General features: G+C 38.5%; 2 protein-coding genes across 2 annotated transcripts; one reads left to right on the top strand and one right to left on the bottom strand.

Annotated features, from left to right (window-relative positions):
- The first annotated feature begins 307 nt into the window (after positions 1-307).
- Positions 308-19744, top strand: LOC109467424 (cleavage stimulation factor subunit 3-like). Its single transcript, XM_019765387.1, has 23 exons — positions 308-541; positions 1150-1251; positions 2355-2450; positions 9251-9283; positions 9757-9854; positions 9944-10010; positions 10173-10207; positions 10332-10458; positions 10997-11074; positions 11370-11450; positions 11636-11717; positions 12084-12193; positions 12855-12971; positions 13742-13816; positions 14447-14590; positions 14960-15062; positions 15303-15372; positions 15640-15736; positions 16151-16258; positions 16760-16892; positions 17156-17250; positions 17769-17829; positions 18004-19744. Exons 1-23 carry the CDS (start codon positions 506-508, stop codon positions 18213-18215), a joined length of 2160 nt encoding a protein of 719 aa, XP_019620946.1. The 5' UTR covers positions 308-505; the 3' UTR covers positions 18216-19744.
- Positions 19184-22513, bottom strand: LOC109467426. Its single transcript, XM_019765398.1, has 3 exons — positions 22392-22513; positions 21365-21588; positions 19184-20468 (listed from the first exon to the last, which is right to left on the bottom strand). The coding sequence occupies exons 2-3, from the start codon at positions 21574-21576 to the stop codon at positions 20072-20074; spliced, it is 609 nt and encodes a 202-aa protein (XP_019620957.1). The 5' UTR covers positions 21577-21588; positions 22392-22513; the 3' UTR covers positions 19184-20071.
- Between the last annotated feature and the right edge of the window lie 417 nt (positions 22514-22930).

Consider the following 22930-nt stretch of genomic DNA (forward strand, 5'->3'; position numbering starts at 1 on the left):
CATGTGAATATCATAAATTTTAATGTGTGGAAAATTGAAACCTTTTTTATTAGTGAGATGTTCTGATGACGCAACACGTGCAGCAAAGACCATGTTGATCGGTTACTGTTGTTCTTGCCAAATAAGAAAATACAGCTAGTTTACTTCATCAAAATGAACTTTATAGGATTTTTGCTATGGCTAGAAGTCATTTTTTCCTTCTAATATTCAATTTCTGAGTCTTCCTGTTATCTGTCACATGTTTGTCTTGTGACTAGTCCAGTACTGCAGTTTGTATTATTATCACTAGGTGGCGCTCAAGCACGGTAGCTTTGTCTTTTTACATCCGGGACATTCCCTTCCCCCTTCTTCTCCAGGACGGCCATTTTGTCTGTAGCGTGGTCAGGGTGTTTTCGCACATTTCTCGGGATTTTCTCCCCCAAATAAAACTGTTTTCTCCTTTAATCCTGTGTGTAGATGTTGCTTGGGTCGGAATTTGTGTGTTAGGTGTGTTTTGTTGTTTCCAATGATGTCTGGAGCGGGCGATGGCGGGCTGGGAAAGGTGAGTTCATTTTTGTTCTAAAAAAAATCCTTTCATGAATTTCAAACCTACATGATATTTTCGCCATATGTTGGCCTAATTTTATGTTATGCTATTCGCCAAGGCTCTCCTTTAGCACTCAAGTGTTAGCATGTATATATCAAGCATTAGATTAGGCTGAGATGCAAGTGTTTGGCATGGATTTGTCAACTTTTTTGTGCGATAGACGTAGCTTGGCCTTGGTGCCCGTGTGTGTACTAGGAAATTATGGTGGGGAGGGGGGGGGGGCAGAGAATTTGAAAATGGCTTGTGCTCAAAATAAAAAGAAAATATGAAAAGAGGTCTAGATTTTATTAAGGAGCTTCCACCTTAGATGTGTCTTAAATTCATGTACTAGTATATAGTGGTATTTGAAGTGTGTATTAGCAGCTTAAAAATCTTTAATTTTGTTGGTGAATTTTTTTACCCCATGCTGTGATTTGGAAATTTCTTTTTGAAAATAAATTCACCAGTAATTTTTGCTGTTTTCTGGAAATTTTTATCCATCCATAGTATAATGATTCATACGTCAGCGTCAGGTCTTCAGAAAAGTTTTGAAAAATTGTGTCCTTCAATTTTTTCTGTACCAGGAGCAGGGCTACATCCCTGACCGTGTCAAGAAAGCAGAGAAGAGAATCGAAGCGAACGCGTTTGATGTAGATGCATGGAGTGTATTGATACGAGAGGCCCAGGTAAAAAGATTGATATTCACTACTACTAGTATTGATATGATATGTAAAATTAGTATTCACCTGCATTACTTCATTATGACTATAATATTAGCTGAAACAATACAACCATTTAACCGTTTAAGTTTAGTGTTAGTTTTAACTAAGAAATGTGATAATGAAATAACAATTGTGTGTAGTGTTAGCAGATTTAGTGTGTTGTCAGTGTCTTAGCCATTGTCTAATGCTGAAATATGATATAGATACTAGTTGACAAATACCGACTGTACACAATAAACAACTACCATTTACATGTATTTTGTATGAAGTGTCATTGTTGCTTATTCAATTATTGTTTCATCTATGCTAATGATCCTTTAGTTCGTGAGGATGTTGACTTAATTATTAATTTAATATTGCATGATTGGCTTTGCTATATGAACTGACTGAACACTGGATGAACTTATTAATTCATCTTTGAACATACATTAATCTAGATATTGAAGTATCTTAAGTTGAAGATTTGATTGGAAAAAAAAATGAATTCTCTTAAATGACGCTACAGTTGCTAGATTTAGTATCATTTACCAATGGCACCAAGTAACTCAGGCTCAGTAACTAAGTCTTTGAGAGTAAGACTAAGAGTAAGAAAAATTGGGAATGTGTGTAGCCTGGAATCCAGCCACTCTGCACTAATCATGTCTCTCTTGGTAGTTGTGATCAGGCCAAAGTTAACAAGGCTTGTATCCAGGCTAAGTGAGTGAGAGAGTAGCCTGGAGTCCAGCCATGTAAGCTACATGGGCAGACTAGCAAATCTTGGGAAGTGGCCTAAAGCTAACAAGGCTGGATGCCAGGCTAAGAGTAGTAGGAGAGAGTGAATGTGTCAAAACTCAATCACTAACTAGCAAAGATGTATGGATGGAAAGAATGAATGAATTGCATGGGAATGAATGAAAGTTGACTTGAAGCACAACAGTTCTTATTGGTGAGTAAGGTACAGTTTATACATGTACATTGAATCATTCCCCAAGTCTTAACAACAACCTTTCTTTCGTACACTTGTTATTTTTGGAAATAATATCTCGTGCAAAGGTTAACATTAGCTTGCGTTACGATGTCGTTTTCAGAACCAGAATATCGACAAAGCGCGGGGAACGTACGAGCGACTGGTGGGACAGTTTCAGACTGCAGGGCGCTACTGGAAGATATACATTGAGGCTGAGGTTTCTATCATGTTTCTTTGCTGTTTCTTAACAAATATTAGTAGTATTCATGCTTTAAATTATATTTACCAATTATCGTAATGTCTAAGACAGTAAGTTATAGCCACGAGGATCTTTAAAACTTCCAGGTTTCGAGTTTTGCTTCTCCAATTTGTAGTTTTGTTCCCAAAATGTACAGATCCAAATAAAATATTCTAGTCCATGAAAGCTTGAATTGCAGTTTTGTTTTGGATTGTTGTTCGCTAATAAGTATAATTTCTTTCAGAAGTCAGACGGTTTCCTTTTTAATTTTAATACAGTGAATCAGACAAAAAGTTTTTCATATTGAGAAATGTATGTGTAGGTTAAAGTTGACAAACTACATTGCATTTTTCATAAATGTTGATAATTGTGGTGCATAGATAATGTTGTGTTATTGACTGACGGATTGGTACAAAAATACAACCTTTTTCCTTGGTGTTCTGTTGTCTTTGACAACGCACACCGAGACTCTGTGTTTTACTGTGTCTGCACACACCAGGTATACAGTAGACTAAGTGTATATATAGTCTTAAGGGTTTGTGTGCGGGTGTGAGTGTTTGTACAATGTATGTGTCAGAGTCTGTTTGTATGGCTGTGTGTGTGTGTGTGTGTCTGCATGTGTACAACAGTTTGTCAGTGTATGCGTGAGAGTGTGTGTGTGTACCTGTGTGTGTATGCGTGAGAGTGTGTGTGTATACCTGTGTGTGTATGCGTGAGTGTGTGTGTGTGTACCTGTGTGTGTGAGTGTACCAGTATGTGTGCGTTTATGTGTGTGTGTGTGCACATCATGAGTGCATGTGCGTGCTTGAGACAATGAGAGTGTGTGAGTGTCAAAGTGTGTGTGACTATGAGGGTGGGGCATGTGTAAGTGCATGCATGTGTTTGGGGGGGAGTTACATGTATTGTCTCACGCTAGGGTACTAAGATTTTATTCTATATTCATAATCATATTGTATAGCTGTGTGTAACTACTAGTGTGTGTGTATGTGAGGCTGTGAGCTTGTATGCAAGTGTGGGAGCTTTAGGTATCATTTTTTGTACTCACCAGGAATGGTTAATGGCCTTGCTTGTGATTCATCAATTCATAATTTGTATGTGTGTTTGAATGCTGACTTGATTTTGACCTAGAGTGCATCAACTTTTTCATAGGCATCCTTTTTGATGCCTAGTTCTCTTTCTGAATCCCAACTTAAATCTGCCAAAATTTGGGAGGAGTTGGTTTATTTAGTAAAATTTAGTAAAAACTGAAATGTCCAAAATGTAATTCCATTCCCACCCTAACTAAATAAATGATAAAGCCAGAGTGTTTTGAGTATGGCCTAGGCCACACCAATTTAATTTGTTGGTTCTCGGATTCGCCTCTTAGTCTTAGTTTTTTCTGATTTGCAAAAAAAAATAATATGATTCTGGTTCTGAATCAACTGAAAAATGCTCATGTTTTGCCCCCAACAGTTGAGGATAGTCCTTTTCTTCCTAGTTGTTACAGTTTTCCCATCTATCATTGCAGTGGTTTGATTTAAAGTTCAAAATTCAATGTTTAAATTTTAACCCAGCCTTTTGTGTTGACTTCATGGCTCATTTCGTAGCATTTAAGCCTATAATAGGATGCCTAGACCTGTTTTTATTTTTATTTTTTTTTCGCCCTGTCGCTTCATATTTTTTCTGAAAAAATCCGAGAACCAACAAATTAAATTGGTGTGGCCCTAACTAATTGAGTGCTAGAATTCATGTGTGCTTGCTTATTTTTAAAAACTAACCAAATATCAAATATGAAATTTCAAAAATAATGTTGAAGGAAGAAATCCCAAAGAATAGATTATTTTATGTCTGGTGTTAGATTATGTGAAACCAGCATTTTCTGTGTTAATATTGTCTATGATAACATGCTTTTCTGGCCTACATCCTTTTCCTTTCCAATTTATATGAAAGCAAATACATATGAATGCAGGCCTACAACGTTTATAATGTGTGTGCCTGTGTACAAGTGCAATAATACATAATTGATAGAGAAATGACGGACTGATTTATTTTATTTCCCGTTTCTTAAATCTAGAAGTAAATTTTTGCAATCATCTTTCCTATGCTACATAAAGTTTCACCCATTTCCATGCAGTACAATTTTACATTGCAGTGGTCGAAATACTTTTTTTCTGTGCTCTGCAAAATTGCAGAAGAGTCAAAATTTTGTTCTGCAATTTGGAAATACTTTCTGCAAATACACAAGCCTCCATACTACAATCTTGCAAGTTTATAAGCATGAACTATTGATTGATATGCAAATTAGTGAAGACAAATCAAGACAAGGTTGATGTAAATTAGTGAAGAAGCTCCTGTTGTTTCAGAACAGGAGCTTAAGTGTTGTCTGTCCTTGGGGCCAAGAGCACCAAATCCCAAGTGCCAATTTTTCCTGCTGCAAAATTGCAGATTGTATAAATTTTTCTTCTGCAATCTTGAAAATCTATCTGCAGATTGCAGACTGCAGACAGGTATTTCGAACACTGCATTGTATGAATCTATGATAGATTACATGACATATTCCTTGATGTGTCTTCCTCAGAAACTTGTCAAGTATGTAACTAGAAATATAAAGTACATACAGATCCATGTGGACAAGTTTAACTTAAAAAAGGGGAAAGAACTTTACTGGTGATAAGGGTGTTCCATTATTAAACATTTGGAACTGAGTAATGTGGTGTTATGTGCTTTTTGTCTTGTGGGCTTTGGGAGGGTGAACGGAACCTGTACTTAGGCAATGGCTCAATAGGGGGCGCTTTGCCTTATTATAATGTGTCCCTATACCCTTTGAACAATCTCTGCGATAAGCCAGAATAAGCAAAGAATTCATATTGACCTTGACATCTGATGAAGCCACGGTCTGTTTAGTAGCTCCTAGCCCTTCAGGAATTCTAGTTCAATGCGAAGTCCCACGTATAAGGCTTTAAAAATACTTAATTTTCGCGCAAAATGTTTTACTGCCCCCAACGTCCTTCCACACCATTTCCCTGTCCAGTCATTCATCTCTTTCCTGTTCTCTCAAGGCCTATTGCTAATTTTTTCCAGAAAAGCTCCTGGACGATTCAGTTATGATACTAATACTAGATCCAAAGTTCGCACCTTTTTTAGAAAAAATACATTCAATGAGCATGTTGGCAGAACGTACTGCGAAACCCATATGTATTGTCTGTAGTTTCCAAATGTGGCGGAAAAGATCTTGTCTGCAACAGGCAAAATTCTGATGCAACATTGACCAAACGTCCAACGAAAACCGTAAAAAATCAGGGTTTCGTACTGGTGCGGTACGCTTTGCCAACATGGTTGTTTAATGTGGGTAATTTGAACCAAACACAGTAGCCCATTACGACTATATCAAGCTCCTTCAAGAAGCTCAAGGATTCAGAGTCTCAGAGATCTTGAACCCAAATGACAAGCGTAACACATTTTGCACCTAGGCCATTTTGGATCCCTCAGACCAGATAAGACCATGTCATTTTCTTGTGAAACGTCAAGACCCTGTACTATCTCCTCCACTTTCAAGATTTCTCCAAGAGTACTCAAGAAGTAACCAATGCTAAAAGCAAAACATGTAAATGTATTGACTGAAGTCATATAAGCCAGGCTTATCCTCGATGAAATATCACTGAAATGAAAATCCACAGTGGAACTGCTCATTTTAACCTCCCTGCTACCTAACCCCATAACCAATACAAATTTGGTGCCAAGTGGCTGCCTTAGCATGCTGAAAGTTAATAGACAACTAGTTGCTCTATTGGAATGCTCATCCTCGACTGTACAGTGGAATTGTAGCTGTAAAAGAATAGAAATATTTAAGTACCCCCAAGGATATCATAAATTAAAGCATGGCTGGACCAGGTGCTTCAATCCTTGTATAAAGTCACGGCCTAATAACTAGCAGTCAAAATGTACCATATTCACCAAAGGAACTGTGTTGCAAAGGATGTCTTGCCCACCTTCAGCAGTCTTCTATATGTGATTTTTCTCACTTAACTTTGTAGTACAATTTTTCTGACAGCAGACATACCCATATTACAAATAATGTTAGCTGCCAATTCAGTATACTAGTATTGTGAGCCTTGATAAGCTAGAGTACAATGTATTTGTTCAGTAGTAAATTTGTAACTACTATTTGCAGGTTTTTCAAATTTTAACCACCATCAGATATAGATAGTAGTTATTAGGATGACTATAAACATTTTTGTCTCATGTTGTCCATTTTTTGTGTCATTGTGTTTATTGGACTGTATATCTCCATTACTTCATAAAAGTACATTTGGCAGTTATGAAACAGTTTGCAACTGTCAGTAAAAAGGATAATCTATGCCCTGGTCACATTCTAAAATAAACATTGCATTTAAAAGGTACCTACGGTTTTGGACATAGGCCTTAAATGCTTAAAAAAATTCTATAGTTGCGAAAATGAAAACTAGACATGCAGTTAAATATAAAACATTACATAACAAAATGTATCAAGCAGCTGAATATATCTTCTGGAGTCAGATTTTCCAGATGGCAGCCACTGTCTTTCATCCTCAGTCACTGATGAAAGTGGATGCTATCAGAAATGTCTGACTTTAGATGTAATTTATCAGTTGCTTGATACATTTTTATTCCAATATTCAGAGGCTTTATAGTCTATTTTGGGGAACCCACTATTGAAAATGATAATTTTCTTCAAATAAACATCAGGGCTCGAAATTCATTTTTGAGAATAGGTGCACTGGTGCTGCACCCAACCTAAAAAATCAGGTGCACAATTTTTTTTGGGGTGCACCGTATAAAACAAAAATGACCTAATTACAGATCTTACTGCACCTCTTCTGAGCTTGAATCTGAAATGATAGCTAAGTAAACAAGTACTACAACAAAGATTTTATTATTTTTCTGATACGTAGATGCCAAGAGTATCCTGTATTACTGTATACATTTAATATGTACAAAAATACCTAGAAAGATATTTGGGTGCACCAGTGCTAGCCTGGGTTCCATCCTGGTTAGTTTACATCTGCTCCCACAGTTGGTGGTAGGGACTGTGGGAGCGGACGTAAACTAACCAGGATGGAACCCAGGCTACACCAGTGCACCCACAGAAAAAAATTGGGTGCACAGCTCCAAATTTGGGTGCACTAAGGTGCACATGCACCCAGTATTTCAAGCCCTGAACACTGATGTCAGTGACCACAATGAAGCATTGTAGAACTTGAAAAACTTGCAATTGGAATCAGAAACTCATTGAAATCTCAGGACTTAATGTGTCGTTAGGAACTGGCGAGTAAATTTGGATGTATATTGGAAGCCAGATGAGTTGCATGTGACAGGCCAATTTAATGGGCAGTGATGCTTTATTAGTGCCAAGTGTTACATGTAATGGAGTCGCCATACTTGAATTAAAGCTGCAAAATTGTGAACTGCACAACAAAGATTTTGTATTCTACAAAACTGACAGTAACATTAGATTGAAGATGAATTGCAAGCTGCAATATTCTTTTTCTCCAATTTGTCTGAAAACAAAATTAGTGCGTAAAGTTAAACCTTCATCCATTTGTATGAGTCACAGTTTCAGGCAGCATGACAAAAGGTTAATAGTTGGAGTTTATTGTTTGGTAGTTCCTGCAAATTCCTCACATCTGATCTGCAATGCCCCCTGTTGGTAGGATGTTGTATTACAACAAACAGATCAAAGCAAGAATTCTGTATTTTGTAATTGATCAACGTGTTTGAAAAAGTAGATGTAATCATTTGGGCGTAAATTTCTACCAACGAAGGCAACCTATGTATTTTCCCAAATTTGACTTCCTTGGCGAAGGATTTTCAAGTGTTTGAGAAAAGAATTAAGGTTGCTACTTAGGTAGATATGATCTATCTGATAATAGGGAGGATTCCTTGATCTAATACATGAAATATCTTAGCAATTCTGTCAATTTTCAATCTCATTTGATGCAATATAAAGAAAAATAAAGGACTCCTATCTTTTGTGAGTTATCCACAAACCAACCCAATAAGGAGAGGTAAACATAAGTTAACTAGTGCGTATAGGTGAATACAATAAATGCTCCTAAACCACAGGGATATAAAGCTGGTATTATTCAAGCCTGCACATGCTGGCCTTTTGCGGCATATATGAGTCGGCACTGTACTGAACTCCACTGAACTCAAGAAGAGCAGCCTGGGTGCCTGGTAGCTTAAAGCCTCTACCAGGCTTCGGGAGGCAGCTGGAAAGAGTAGAAATCGGCCAAATAATAATGAGTGGCAATCTGTTCTCCCCAGCAGACCAACTTCCCTGGCATGTTATCTCTCTATTTGGCCAATTTCTACTCTTTCCAGCCGCCTCCCGAAGCTTGGTAGAGGCTACCGTAGCTACCGCTGGCTCCCTATTGTCACTAGCTACCATGTGGACTACAGAGGAAGGCAATCGGTGTGGCAATACCCATATACTATCATAGCTTGAAAGTTCACAAATATCCTCATGTTGTGGACAGCAAATCACATGGGTGAATATACCTGCCCTTTTTCATGGACACAATGGATTGTTACAGGTGTGAGTGAGATTGTTGAGTGCGCATGTACACAATCATAAGTGTGGATCACAAAATATACATCAGCAAAATCTACCCATGCCATGTCAGATGAACATGGCATCCATTGGTACCTCAAGTCAGTCCATATAGGCAAGAAAAAGTTTCTGTCACACAAAGAAAGTACTGTTCACCATGCCTTGTGTATCCAGCAGTTAAGTTAAAGGACTCCCAATTCTTTGTTTGCAGATGAAAGCCAGGAACTATGAAAGAGTTGAAAAGGTAAGTCACTCCATAAAGTAGTTTCTCCAAATTTATGACATATTTGATTTGACAGATTGCCACATTGATTTTCCAGTTGTAATATTCTGGCCGTTTGCAAAAAAAAAAAAAGACTGCCATATAATTTTTTTATAAAGAACTTGGTTGATTAAACAGGTCTAGTAGAAAAGCTACATGTATTGTATCCAAATTAATTGCAGTCATGACCTACAGATACTGGCATTTCTGATAACTTTCTGTATAGTTTGCTTCCTTTTTTGTGATCAAGAAGAAAATTATATGGTTTAAGCTATTTTACATGCTTTCTAATATGCTTCATTTGCTAAGCTGTGACAAAAAAGCATGTCTACTGACAGACATTCTAAAAAGTGTTTTACTTGAAAATTGTAATTTTGTTCTGGGAAAGTTTTGATATACATGTAGGTTCTGGGCTTATGATTGTTAATAACCTAAATTACATTTTCTTCCATCAGTTATTCCAGCGATGTCTGATGAAGGTGTTGAACATTGACCTGTGGAAGTGTTACCTGAACTATGTCAGAGAGACCAAGGGCAGTCTGCCATCTTACAGGTACAGATCATCATTCAAGTTTGATTTTCATTCAATTTGCTATTTTGTTAAGTACCAGAAATGTAACCTGTTCTTCTTTATTTCTCCAGAGAAAAGATGGCACAGGCATATGACTTTGCTCTAGACAAGATGGGGATGGACATCATGTCATACCAGGTACAGTCTAGTTCAAAGGACCATGGCTATGTATCATTATATAGATGTGACATTACATGTAAAATGGGTAATTTTATTGTGCATTCTGAAATATTATCATTACTGTTTTGACTCGTTTTAGCCAAAACACATCATAATGTGATCCTTTCCTGTGCTTTTCAGATCTGGAGTGACTACATTTCTTTCTTGAAAGGAGTGTAAGTATTGCAGTTTTTTTAATCAATTGCAAAGACAGAACAGTTTCTGATGCTACTAGTAGATAGTTCAGTGCCTCATTTTTGCTCAGTATTTCTATGGGCTCACAGATAATGTTGATTCCAGGGAGGCGGTAGGTTCGTACGCAGAGAACCAGCGAATCACAGCGGTGCGTAGAGTTTACCAGCGAGGCTGTGTCAACCCCATGGTCAACATAGAACAGCTGTGGAGGGAGTACAACCAGTATGAGACTGTGAGTAACACTGTTCTTCTATCTTAATCAATATAGATTGTACAATTGTCATATAACGTTTACTAACATAATAATTATTCCTTCAGGTCACATATTTCTGATTCGCCACCCAGAAAAAAATGAGATCTTCTATAAAAATAATGGTGTATCTACATGTAAACTGTGCATACCTGGGGGTGCTGCACTTAGTAAGAGATCTTTCAAATACAATGTTATTCAAGATATAGATATACAATATGTAAGCCAGAAGATGCATATACATGTTGTATATGAAATAATGAAACAGGGCAATGAAATAATGAAATAATGAAAGAGGGTAACTGGTTTGCACTAAAAAAAATAATATAAACTTTCTTGAGATTACAAAAATGTTATGTCTAGTAATAATATAGAGAGTACACAATAAGACAAATGTAAAAACTGCAAAATCTACAATACTTTAGGATTTGATTAATACATTATTCAGTGGCACAGTGCAGTTTCAGATATGATTATGATTAAATGTTGTTGAACTAAGGACTGTCTTTCTCTCCCCCAGGGCATCAACCCCATCATAGCCAAGAAGATGATAGAAGATCGCAGTAGGGACTACATGAACGCCAGACGGGTCGCTAAGGTCTGCAATTTCATGTACTACTTTTGCTACCAGCTTGAGTTAAAATTGCTTACCAAATCATTATGAAAGTCTTATGAAGCTATACCACATTTGTAGAAGGATTGACATAACAGGTGACTTATAATCACTTCTTCAAGATGTCAAACCTAAGACCAGACTGTAAGATTTGAACCACTCACACCGGGAAGAACCCCAGTTCTTTTCGTTAAGTATGGAAGGATCTTTAACATGCTCAAGGGAAGTATATTATGAGGGTATAAACTTGAAGACTAACTAAAGCCTTTGTCCTTACCAGGAGTATGAAGCTGTAACCAGAGGTCTGAACCGGAACATGCCGTCCATTCCACCTACTGGTACACCAGACGAAGTCAAACAGGTAAGGGGAAATGTAGAGTACTTCTAACCTTTAGCTATCTCTATTGGGGAAGGTTAAAGACATGCTTTACTAATTAAAGTATAAGGGTAATAAGGATGTCTAAAAAGATCTCCTCTAGTGTTTTGTCCACTTTTTGAAGCCTCTAAATATGATGGCTAACTATAAAGATTGTTTTTTTTTCTTAGGTTGACCTTTGGAAAAAGTACATCAATTGGGAGAAGAGCAATCCACTGAGAACAGAGGACCACGCTGTCATCGCAAAGAGAGGTATGTTCTTGTCTTTCACATGCCATTCTGCTAATGCAAACTGTTAAAAATGTTATTGTATTTGTAATAGGTTGATATTGTTGTAAGGGACAAACCAAAAATACTTGAAATGTATTAGAAAAGCTAGAGCCTCCAACTTACAATAAATTGTTCTCATGAAGTAGAGTCACTGTGGTAGGAAGGGGTGGTTGGTTACCACAGATAGGCCTGAAGGTCAAGTTGGAAGGATATGATCATAACTGTCAAGCTCTTCTGTCACTCAATCAAGCCATACAGCAATAGCAGGATCCAAGATAATTTTCTGTGTGGTAAAATGTACAGGACCATATCATGAGTTATGTTGTTTTGTTTGTTTGTTTGTTGTAGTAATATTTGCGTACGAGCAGTGCATGTTGTGCCTGGGCCACCGACCTGACATCTGGTATGAGGCTGCAAAGTACCTGGAGGAGTCCAGCAAGCTCCTGTCTGAGAAGGGGGTGAGTCTGAAAAGCTTCAACAATATTTTTCCTTACCAAACATTGGGTTTGATACAAGATTTTGAAGAAAGTAGTAATGTGATTCTTACACTTGTACACGTTTGTGGCATCAAAGGTACCATAGCTTGGCGAGCAGACACAAGATCGAAAGGTTATGGGTTCGATTCCTAGCATTCCTAGCTAGACATTGGGTTCACGGGAAAAGCACTTTACACAGATTTCTTCACTCCACCTACATGTACTGATGTAGGTGTAGATGTAAAATGGGCATCTTATTTTGGTTGGGCAGATAAAAGGCAGTGGAAGGAGAGAGATGGGCTCTACCTATAGCTACCAATACCATGCTCTACTCTAGACACAGTGGATTAACAATCCACTGCCCATATGGTCTCTAGAGGGCTTGAAATAGTTTTTCTGCATACCTGCACTGGTGCACATACACCTACATTGTACATGTACAATTATATGTAAACCCAGTACACGAACCAGTGCATGTTAGGTTCAGAAATACATGCATAGCTCCATATGCAGGTGGTATTTCAAGCCCTTGCCTCATGAAAGCTATGGGCCCTTTACCTTTAGATCTAGAACTAGGATGCATCTCTAATACATGACTGTATTTCTGTGCTGACAATCCCACTGTTTCTGTGCCCTTTCCCAGGACTTGAATGCAGGTAAGATGTTCAGTGATGAGGCAGCGGCCATGTATGAGAGAGCCATCTCCACGCTACTCAAGAAGAACATGATGCTGTACTTCTCCTACGCTGACTTTGAAGAGGTATGGAAAACATAACCCTACTTTAGGCCACACCAATTTAATTTCTTGGTCAACAGATTTTTCTAGAAAAATAATGGAGCGGGCGGGCGAAAAAAAATAAAAAATAAAAACAGGCCTAGGCATCCTATTATGGCCCAAAATGGTATGATAGTAGCCATGAAGTCAACACACCAGGCTGGTTCAAAATTTAAACAATGAATTTTGAACTTTTAATGATACCACTGCATTGAAAGATGGAATAACTGTAACAGCTAGGAAGAAAAGGACTGTTTTCCACTGTTCAGGGCAAAATATGAGCATTTTGCAGTTGATTCTGAATTTTTATTTTTATTTGCAAAATCAGAAAAAGATGAAGCGGGCGAATCCGTTAACCAAGAAATTAAATTGGTGTGGCCTTATACTATACTATAAAGTCCTCTCTGCCACCATTGGCATTGGTAGCATTTCTTTAGCCCTTGGGCCACACAGTTGTGCAATCACTACAGCAGGGTGCTAGTCCACTGGTAGTGGTGTGTGTTTAACACCCAATATATTCTTCTCAAATGCTGAGTGCTAAGCAGAGAAAGCTGTATGTACCATTTTCAAAGTCTTTGGTATGACTTGGCCGGGGATCGAACTCATGACCTATCAAATGCAAGGCGAGCACTCTACCACTTGGCCATTGCACCGCTTGACACTAGGCCAAGGAAAATATGTTGTGTTTCCAGTTTCCCATGTTTCCAGGCCTACCCTAGCCTACCTCACATTCTACATTCTTTTGTATTTTTTAGAATCGAATGAAGCATCAGAAAGTCCATTCCATCTACAACAAGCTTCTGGGCATAGATGACATCGACCCAACACTGGTGAGTATTTGGCATGTATTGCCTTGACTTGACTTGTTTTAAGTCATTGTGTGAAGTTTCATTGCTGAGAAAAGTAAAGCATTGCCTTTGCATTGTGTGTTAGTCAGTGTGTCTGTGTGTTATTCAATCAATATATATATATACGTAGCAAAAACAAAATGTCTTCCTTTGGTAAACATAAAAAGCAGCACTAAGTATGTATGGTAATCTTGTGTGGTGTACATGTATATACATGTACACCACACAAGATTACCATACATACTTAGTGCTGCTTTTTATGTTTACCAAAGGAAGACATTTTGTTTTTGCTACGTTTCCCCTCCTTCCGTTCCAAACACTGACCTCTGACCTGGCTAATGACCTGATTTGTTGATGTCTCTCACCATGGTAACTGGTGTTGGGTTACATTATGTTGCAATTTTATAGGAAGAGGGATTTATACTTCTGTCGGACCATATAGATGAATGTATTTGTCAACCAATCAGACCATATGCGAAGGTAAACATTATGCATTTGCTTTGCAAATGTTACATTTCTAGTTTCATCTGTGGGTCTGGAAAGATTTGCAAAGCAGTATGGGTAAGGGGTTGAAGTCTGCCATTTCTGATTGCCGTGTTGTCTCTATATCAGGGTTATATCCAGTACATGAAGTTTGCCAGGAGAGCAGAAGGCATCAAGTCTGCCCGGAGCATCTTTAAGAGAGCCAGAGAAGACAGCCGGTCCAAGTATCATGTCTATGTGTCCGCTGCACTCATGGAGTACTTCTGTAGTAAGGTATGTGTACATTACGCTATTTTTAAGTAATTTAGCAAGATAGAATATGTTTTTGATGGTTTTATATTGAGTATCTGTGTGCATGCTTGTTTATGTGTGAACAACTTTTGTTTTTTCTTATAACACATTAAGTTATGAAAGCATAAATTGTTAGTTTTCAATTGACCGATACGTTTTGATGCAAGAAAGAGTTGCTCTAATATTTTTGACCCCCTAACTTTCCTCAAAACTGATTACAAGCAACTTGAAGCAAGTAAACCCTTTTCAGTAAAATGTATAGACTTACAATGTATCACAGGGATTTGAACTCTTTGAGTGCTAAACCTTGCTACTTCATAACTTACATTTTCCTTGCTTTGTGTCTTACAGGATAAGAGCATAGCCTGTAAGATTTTTGAGCTGGGTCTGAAGAAGTACAGTGACAGTGCAGACTACATCCTGCAGTACCTGGACTTCCTGTCACATCTTAATGGTGAGTTGTTTTCTTAAGTAAGATGATACTTGTATTGTCATGTTGTTTCTTAGTTAGAAGACCATAATCTGGCAGTATCTTATGATATTGAAGATGTGTGCCTAGTTCTGAAACACTGGTCTAAATTTCAGATCCTAGAACAAGTTAGACTTGCAGTACCCATTACAGCACATATGTTGTTTATATACACTTTTTTGGCCTGTTAATCAAATAATGATTGTTATAATATGTTGTTTCCAGAGGACAACAATACTCGTGTGCTGTTTGAAAGGGTGCTGACTTCAGGGGCTCTTCCTGTGGACAAACAAGGGTGAGTTATCAAAAACATTAGTCAATACCTATGCACCACTCCTTTACATTGTTAACACATATGGCTTGTGTAGTACAGTACAGTTTGTATCTTCTTTTTCAAAAGTCAAGTAAAAAGAAATCATTTTCACCAACACAAGACAAGGTGAATATACACACCTTCTCCCTGTTGCCTAATGCTGTAACCAATAGAGAATTGGTAGCCAAAGGGCTACTTCAGTGTGCTAATGGTTAATGAATCTACAATTTGTTGTTGTTGTATTTCCAGTGAGATCTGGGCCAAGTTCCTGGAGTTTGAATGCAGTATCGGTGACCTTTCCTCTGTCCTGAAGGTCGAGAAAAGACGGAGAGACATCTTCAAAGAGGTAGCAATTTTTAAGAAACTTTTCCTGCAATCCAAATGTGCCGTGATCATAATTTTTTCCAATCTTGTCCTTGCTGCCTAACCCCATAGCCAATAGAAAGTTGGTAGCCAAACAGCTACTTTAAAGTTGTAGTTTAAAAATAGCTACTTTAAAGTTGAAGTCACAAAAACAGTTACTTTGAAGTTGGATTCACGAATCTGAGTGAAATTACTTTTGCCAAAGCCAAGGACACATTTTAGTAGCTCACATGTACAAACAATTTCTGCTTTTATATGTAAACTGAGTCTCAAAGTACTTTTTTAGATACCCCTGTCCATACATGTGTATTATGTGCTGTATTATGAATATATGTTAGGAAGAAAAATATGATATTGTGTTCTGACTAATTTTACATCTTTCCTTCTTGTTCTGTAGGAGTTTGAGGATCGTGAAACGTGTCTTCTGGTGGACAGATACAAGTATCTCGACCTGTTTCCCCTGTCTACTTCAGAACTCAAGGCTGTGGGCTTCAAACTACGACCTGTAGGTTCACTTTTCTCCTTACATTTGTATTTGTGTGAATGTAGCACGGTATTCAACATTTACTATGTGAAATACTTCACTAACTTGACACCTGTACTAGTAATGTACCAAAAATTGTCAAATGCTTGCGTTTTTTTTTTCTCGGTGTAATTATATTATGAGAAAGTAAGACCTTGCAAAAATGAATTTTTCCAACGTCTGTAAACTTAAAACATTCCATTTACCTCATACATTGAAATAAAACCACTGCAAAAGTTACATTTACATGTGTACAGTTTTCTTTCCTTTTGTAGTAATTGATTAAGGCTTGGAAACAACACTGCAATTAAATTATTTGCTACCAAAGTTGTGAATACCATAACATTCTGTGCTACTCAACGTTTAAGTGTAGGAAGATTTTTTTCAATGCTCAGGCACATAAATGATAAAGATTGGAGGTAATATCCTGCATTTGCTTGCTAATGTAGTATCTTTAACCCCATGAATGTTATGTTTCTGCAGACTGCCGCTGACATGGTGACAGGTGCTGAGATGCCTGCAGCCGTCCTACCAGAGATTGACGAGTTTAAGAAACCTGAGTACCCAAAACCTGCCACTGATCAGATGCTGCCCTTTAAGCCCAGAGCTCTGGCTCGTAAGTATTAAGTATATTCTGATAGTTTTCAAGCAAATCTTGCCAATAATTATTTCAAATCTTAGCTTGAAAGTTCATTTTCTTGACAATGACCATATTGTAATTCACAGTTCAAATTTGTTTCATTTTAAAAAATCTGTTTATTTTGAAAAAAAAGTTTTAATTTCAAATGTGTCTTCATGAGATGTAAAATTGTGGTATAAAATGGGTAACTACTTTTTGTAGGATGTTATAAAATGGTTACCTTGTTCCCCCATGTCCAGCTCCTGGGATGCACCCTGTTCCTGGTGGTGTGTTCCCCATGCCAATCCCAGCAGTCTCTCTGCTCAACCTCATGCCCCCTCCAACCTGCTTCCATGTGAGTATCCACATACATGTACTGTGTTACATGACTAGTAAACTAGTGGACGTACCAACCACTAAGTATCTGAAACCAGCCCAGAAAAGAAAAAAAACAAACAGTCATGCCTTCAAATGTCAGAGTTATCAACCAAGAATTGATGTGTTCAAAAACTCGTATTTCCAAGAACTATCGTAGTGTAGAACTTGTTGCCATAAGGCACAGTTGGGGCACCATCACTAGAAAGCTTTAAACAACTCCTGCAATTAAATGTGCAAAGATTGAGTGTAACAAGTCGTTCAGTGTAATATAGCTACACGTAGCTGCCGCCATGCCACATGCCTGCGAAGCTGGTGTGTTATGCTGAAGGGCGGTTATACTGGCTACACATTTACAGATACATGTATATGCAGGGCTTGACAAAAAATTTTTTGTTTAAATTCTTCTACAAAATTTGTTCAGTTATTGACGGAGTTTTAACAGTTAAAACCACTTGCAACCACCTGTTACCAATGATCTCTTTCCCCATGTTACAGGGTCCCTTTGTTAACATTGATGACTTGGTGAAGACTTTTGAGACCTGTGCATTGCCAGAAGGTAGGATTTCTTCTGTTTTGATTTTAAGCACAGATCCACAATACATGTACTTGTCAAATGTTGGATATGTACATTGTACCATCTATGTTACAAATACTATAAAATTATAGAGAGTAATGTTGTTCTGCTGTTGTGTTGAATCAGTCTTAATTCTGTGTTCTTTGTGTATTCCAGATCCCTCTCAACTGTTAGACAAGATGTGCAATGGAGAAGAGACCTCCAACCCAAAGTTGTTCCCGATCCCGCTGCAAAATTCTGACTCCGCGAAGAAGGGCCAGAAACGTCCCGCGGACAACGAAGCCAAGGAAGAGTCCGATGACGAAGACAACGTTGCGCCGCCCGCTCACGATATCTACCGCAGCCGACAGCAGAAACGCGTCAGATAGAAGTCAAAACGTCAATCAAACTAGCAATTCTTTTAGTGCTGTGTACCGGTTCGCTGGAACTAGTTCCGAACTTGTAAAAATGGTTCAGGTTCAAGTAAAAAAAAACCTGAACGTCTGGAACCCAGGTCCGGGCTTACAAGTCGAGACCTAAACCTAAACCTCTGAACTTGAATCCGGACCTAAACATGAGTTACATGAGTTTAGGTACACAGCACTAAATTCTTTTGTTATTAGTATGGTGATATGTTTTAGATTCTTCCATTGTATCTGTATGCCAAGAGACAGTACTCTGACAGTGAATTTGTAAAATATTAGCAGTATTATTTCATGTAGAATGATGAATCACTTCAACAATATTAACCTTTGCAAAACATGCTGAGCCAGAAAAGAAAATAAGGAGAAAATGACAGTTTGGAAAAGACCAGATTCTATAGGTCTCTAGGTGGTTTTCTTGGACAAGTTTAACTGTACATGTAAGCTTCATTTTGTTACATTTTTAGTCATTCCTTTTGTTCCCCCCGATATTTTTTTCTATGACTATGACTTTCAAATGACTATGAAAAAATGGTATGAAAAACATTCTTGGCATTCTGGTGTTCATGTACACACGATTATAAATATCATGGTGACAGGGAATCAGATATGCATGCTTTAGACAGTACCCTTTATCTTGTCATGCCATCCTTTATCTTGTCATGCCATCTTCAGTCCCATCTAATGACAGATCTTTGACCCATCTTCCTAAGTAAGGAAGGCTAAACACTTAAGATAAAAGCCTAGAAATATACTTACTAACTTGTGTACCTGGAAGGTAGTATAATTATTGTAGATGTCGATTTTGGAGAATTTCATTCTATGATCTGCCATGTAAAATATCACTTCTGTTATTAAATGTACATATTACATGTATTAACCAACTAACAACCGCACTTCCAAGGCAAAACTTTCCACGTCTTTATTTTTGTAGAAGGATACAGAATCAAGTCACATTCATGTTTAGAGTTAGGTTTGTTTTCAAGTTCATCTTGTTTATAATTGTTAAAGTTTTGTTATCATTTGAACATATGCAGACCTTTAATTCAGCATTAATTCTAAATGGACACGGTTTTGCATACAACGTAGGAAAAAATTCACATATCTTGGATAGAAATGGTAGAATATTCAATCTGTACCTACTTGTAATATTTCGAACGCTCTAATATTTCTCCGTAGCAGTTATGTGTCATCTTTCAAAAACCATAAAAAGAAGGTTATGACACATCTACAATATCGATCTGCGTTTGATAACTGTTGTAGATTGCGGGTATCAAGTCGAAAGTTGGAAATACACTTCGAAAGGCATTTGATAACAAATTTCTTTAAGCTATGTATGTTTTCCACAATGTACATTCAATAAGCAATGGTGCATTGGTTTTAATGTTACATGATGCCAAGGTGTTTGCCTCTATTCTACTCCAAGCATCTTTCACTGTGTCAAATGGTCAAGTTTAACTGTTGTACATGATATAATAAAGTTACATACACTTGTACTTTTTTGGTCGTAATTTATTTTTACTACTAGTAGACACATATGGGAAAATCTATGTAAAAATAATCAATTGAAAGCTTTAGAAAACTAATATCTTACCGTGAAAAAAGACAATATTGTTAGCGGCATTTTTAACTTGCTCATGATTGGCCAAACTCGTTTAGGAAAAGTTCCAGGTCCAGAATCTAGGCATGTACCTACATGTAAACATGCATGTACCTAAAATTTGTTTCCAAAACGTACACAGATATAGTGTACACAACAAGTACATGGACAAGCTGTCATCTTGTGTTGTAAAATTTCTAGTAAGTAAAATGTTAGAAATTTTTCAAAGTTGACTTTCAACATTGCTCAGAATCTTTTGAAGACCCGTCTTCAAGTTTTCTGGGAGTTGTGTAGGTTTGTTTGTCCGTGTGTCCACAAACACGTGTACGCACGACCCCACAGCCAATGCAGTCACATCTTCCGTAAGTCCACCTTTAGTGAGCTCTGACGCAAACAACCCTTTGTCCATAATTTTCATGACTTCTCCTGATACACCCTTCAGCACGGCAGAAGGAAACAGGCCCACGTTATATGTCACACTGGACCGCCCGATCTTCCCCACAAACATCCCCACCACAGGCACGTCAGGGTACTGCAGCGGACGCCTATAGTCACACTCGTTGTGGACCATTAGGCCCCGGATGATGTCATAGTTGATGTGGCAGTGGTGTATGAGGTACCTTAGGACAGAAATGAAAAGATACCTATAGTGGGCGTCACTGGAAGACATACGAAAAATGTCCAGACTATGCATGATGTACAAAATGACTAATAAACTGGTGGATGTACCAACTACTAAGTACCTAATACCAGCCCAGAAAAGAACAAGAAATAGCCTTCAAGTACTGGTCAGAGTTATCAACCAAGGATTTAGGTGTTCAAAAACTCATTCTTTCCTAGAACTATCACAGAGTGGAACTCGCTGTCACCAAGTACAGTAGGGGCATTATCAGTAGATAGCTTTAGACAATGTTTAGAGTGAGATGTTCAAAAGTTGGGTGTTACAACAAGTTGTTTGGTGTAGTATAAAATCAGCTGCCGCCGCGCTGCATGCCTGCGAAGCTGGTGTGTTACACCGAAGGGCGGTTATACCGGCTATACAGATACAGAAGCTGGTGTGTTATGCCAAAGGGTGGTTATACCAGCTACAAATGTATACAGATAAAGAAGCTGGTGTGTTATGCCGAAGGGCGGTTATACCGGCTATACAGATACAGAAGCTGGTGTGATACACTGAAGGGCGGTTATACCGGCTATACAGATACAGAAGCTGGTGTGTTACACTGAATGGCAGTTATACCAGCTATACAGATACAGTAGCTGGTGTGTTACACCGAAGGGCGGTTATACCGGCTAGACACATGCAGATACAGAAGCTGGTGTGTTACACCGAAGAGTGGTTATACCAGCTATACAGATACAGAAGCTGGTGTGTTATGCCAAAGGGCGGTTATACCGGCTATACAGATACAGAAGCTGGTGTGTTATGCCGAAGGGCGGTTATACCAACTATACAGATACAGAAGCTGGACAGGTGTGTTACGACAAAGGGCGGTTATACTGGCTATATAGATACCTGTTGATAACTGTGTCAAAGTAAGAGTAGTAAGTGGTGTTGTTAACATGTCCGAACTGGTCATTGTCCATCCAGCGAGTCGGTGTGGGCAGGAAAAACTTGTAACTGGAGGACAGCCAGAGGTCATCTGATGATGATGATGATGTCAGGTGTCTAGTTACCATGGTAACAGGATGGAGTCTGCTGGTGATGTGGATCAACTTTGTTAACATTGTGTGATGGTCCTAAAAACCATGATGAAAAGAAATACATTTAAGAATAGAATGACACCGAATTACTTGACATGATCACTCTCGGTTTTTGAAAAATAACAGCTGAAAATTGCTGTTCCAAGCTCAATCCAAACTTTCCAAACTTACAGAGTGCGTAGACCCTACTTTATCTAATTTTACTGGGTTTATGTATGATAACCTGCAGACTAGCTAGTAAATTAGTCGACTACAAACTAGTTAAATTCACTCAAAACTAGATAAAGCTAGTTAAGACAAACTAGATGGTTTGACGCACCAAATGCATGAGGATTGAGTGAGCGAGCAAGTGGGTGAGTGGGCGGGTGGGTGAGTGAGTGAGTGAGTGAGTGAGTGAGTGAGTGAGTGAGTGAGTGGGTGGGTAAGTGGGTGAGTGAGTGGGTGGGTGAGTGAGTGAGTGAGTGAGTGAGTGAGTGAGTGAGTGAGTGAGTGAGCGAGCAAGTGAGTGAGTGAGTGAGCGAGTGAGCGAGCGAGCAAGTGAGTGAGTGAGCGAGCGAGCAAGTGGGTGAGTGAGTGAGTGAGTGGGTAGGTGGGTGGGCCGTGGATGTGTGGGTGAGTAAGTGAGTGAGTGTCAGTGAGTGAGTGTCAGTGAGTGAGTGAGTGAGTGAGTGAGTGAGTGAGTGAGTGAGTGAGTGAGTGAGTGAGTGAGTGAGTGAGTGAGTGAGTGAGTAGCTAGTTGTAATTAATAAGCTCTTTACCTTCCCCAACTTCTGGCAATTGGAAGCCAGGCATTCTAATACACCCATTACTACAACAGTAAGATATAAACTGGTTAATACCTGAAGAAATCTGGACAGCAGACACGGTTTACGAGCTTTCACGTTCACTGGTACAAAGGTCAGAGGACTATTCCACTAGTGAAGGGGGATGTCACTGTCAACTTGCAGCTGCTCAGGAGGCTCCACCAGGCGACCAAGGTTATATTGCAGGTAATGCAATGCAGATAACGTTGTAACATGCATGGATGATAATGTAAAATTATTGAAAAGCTTGTCTTAAATGTCCTAACCGTTCTTGGGTAGAAAATGCTGAAGCATTTGATTTTGAGCCACGCCCCTTTCCCTCTCACCTGCAAAGTGCACGATGAAAGGAAAGCTGTGATTGGATGCAGTGATCTTGAGTTAGTTGTCATTGTTTGCTTTCTAGATCCTGCCAGCACGACAAAAGTAAGCCTTTTCTACACATTACTTTCGCTAATACCGCCTCATGTGATGTAAAAATAAAAGTAGTTTATGAGGTGACGGGGGGACTTTGGCAGTTCATTCCAAGCTGTCGTCCAATAGCAGGCCGTGTTGTATACGCGGGAAGCCAGGTAATC

This window comes from Branchiostoma belcheri, unplaced genomic scaffold (assembly GCF_001625305.1).
Source record: "Branchiostoma belcheri isolate BF01 breed outbred unplaced genomic scaffold, Haploidv18h27 scaffold18, whole genome shotgun sequence".
Taxonomy (NCBI): domain Eukaryota; kingdom Metazoa; phylum Chordata; class Leptocardii; order Amphioxiformes; family Branchiostomatidae; genus Branchiostoma; species Branchiostoma belcheri.

What these genes read in the sequence shown, in the direction of transcription:
- LOC109467424 (XM_019765387.1), top strand. Translation starts at nt 506, where the DNA reads ATGATGTCTGGAGCGGGCGATGGCGGGCTGGGAAAG. An exon ending in TATTGATACGAGAGGCCCAG is followed by an intron (nt 1,252 to 2,354) that starts GTAAAAAGATTG and finishes TGTCGTTTTCAG; the next exon opens with AACCAGAATATCGACAAAGC. An exon ending in CCCCTCCAACCTGCTTCCAT is followed by an intron (nt 17,251 to 17,768) that starts GTGAGTATCCAC and finishes CCCATGTTACAG; the next exon opens with GGTCCCTTTGTTAACATTGA.
- LOC109467426 (XM_019765398.1), bottom strand. Translation starts at nt 21,576, where the DNA reads ATGTTAACAAAGTTGATCCACATCACCAGCAGACTCCATCCTGTTACC. An exon ending in TTTGACACAGTTATCAACAG is followed by an intron (nt 20,469 to 21,364) that starts GTATCTATATAG and finishes TTCTGTCCTAAG; the next exon opens with GTACCTCATACACCACTGCC.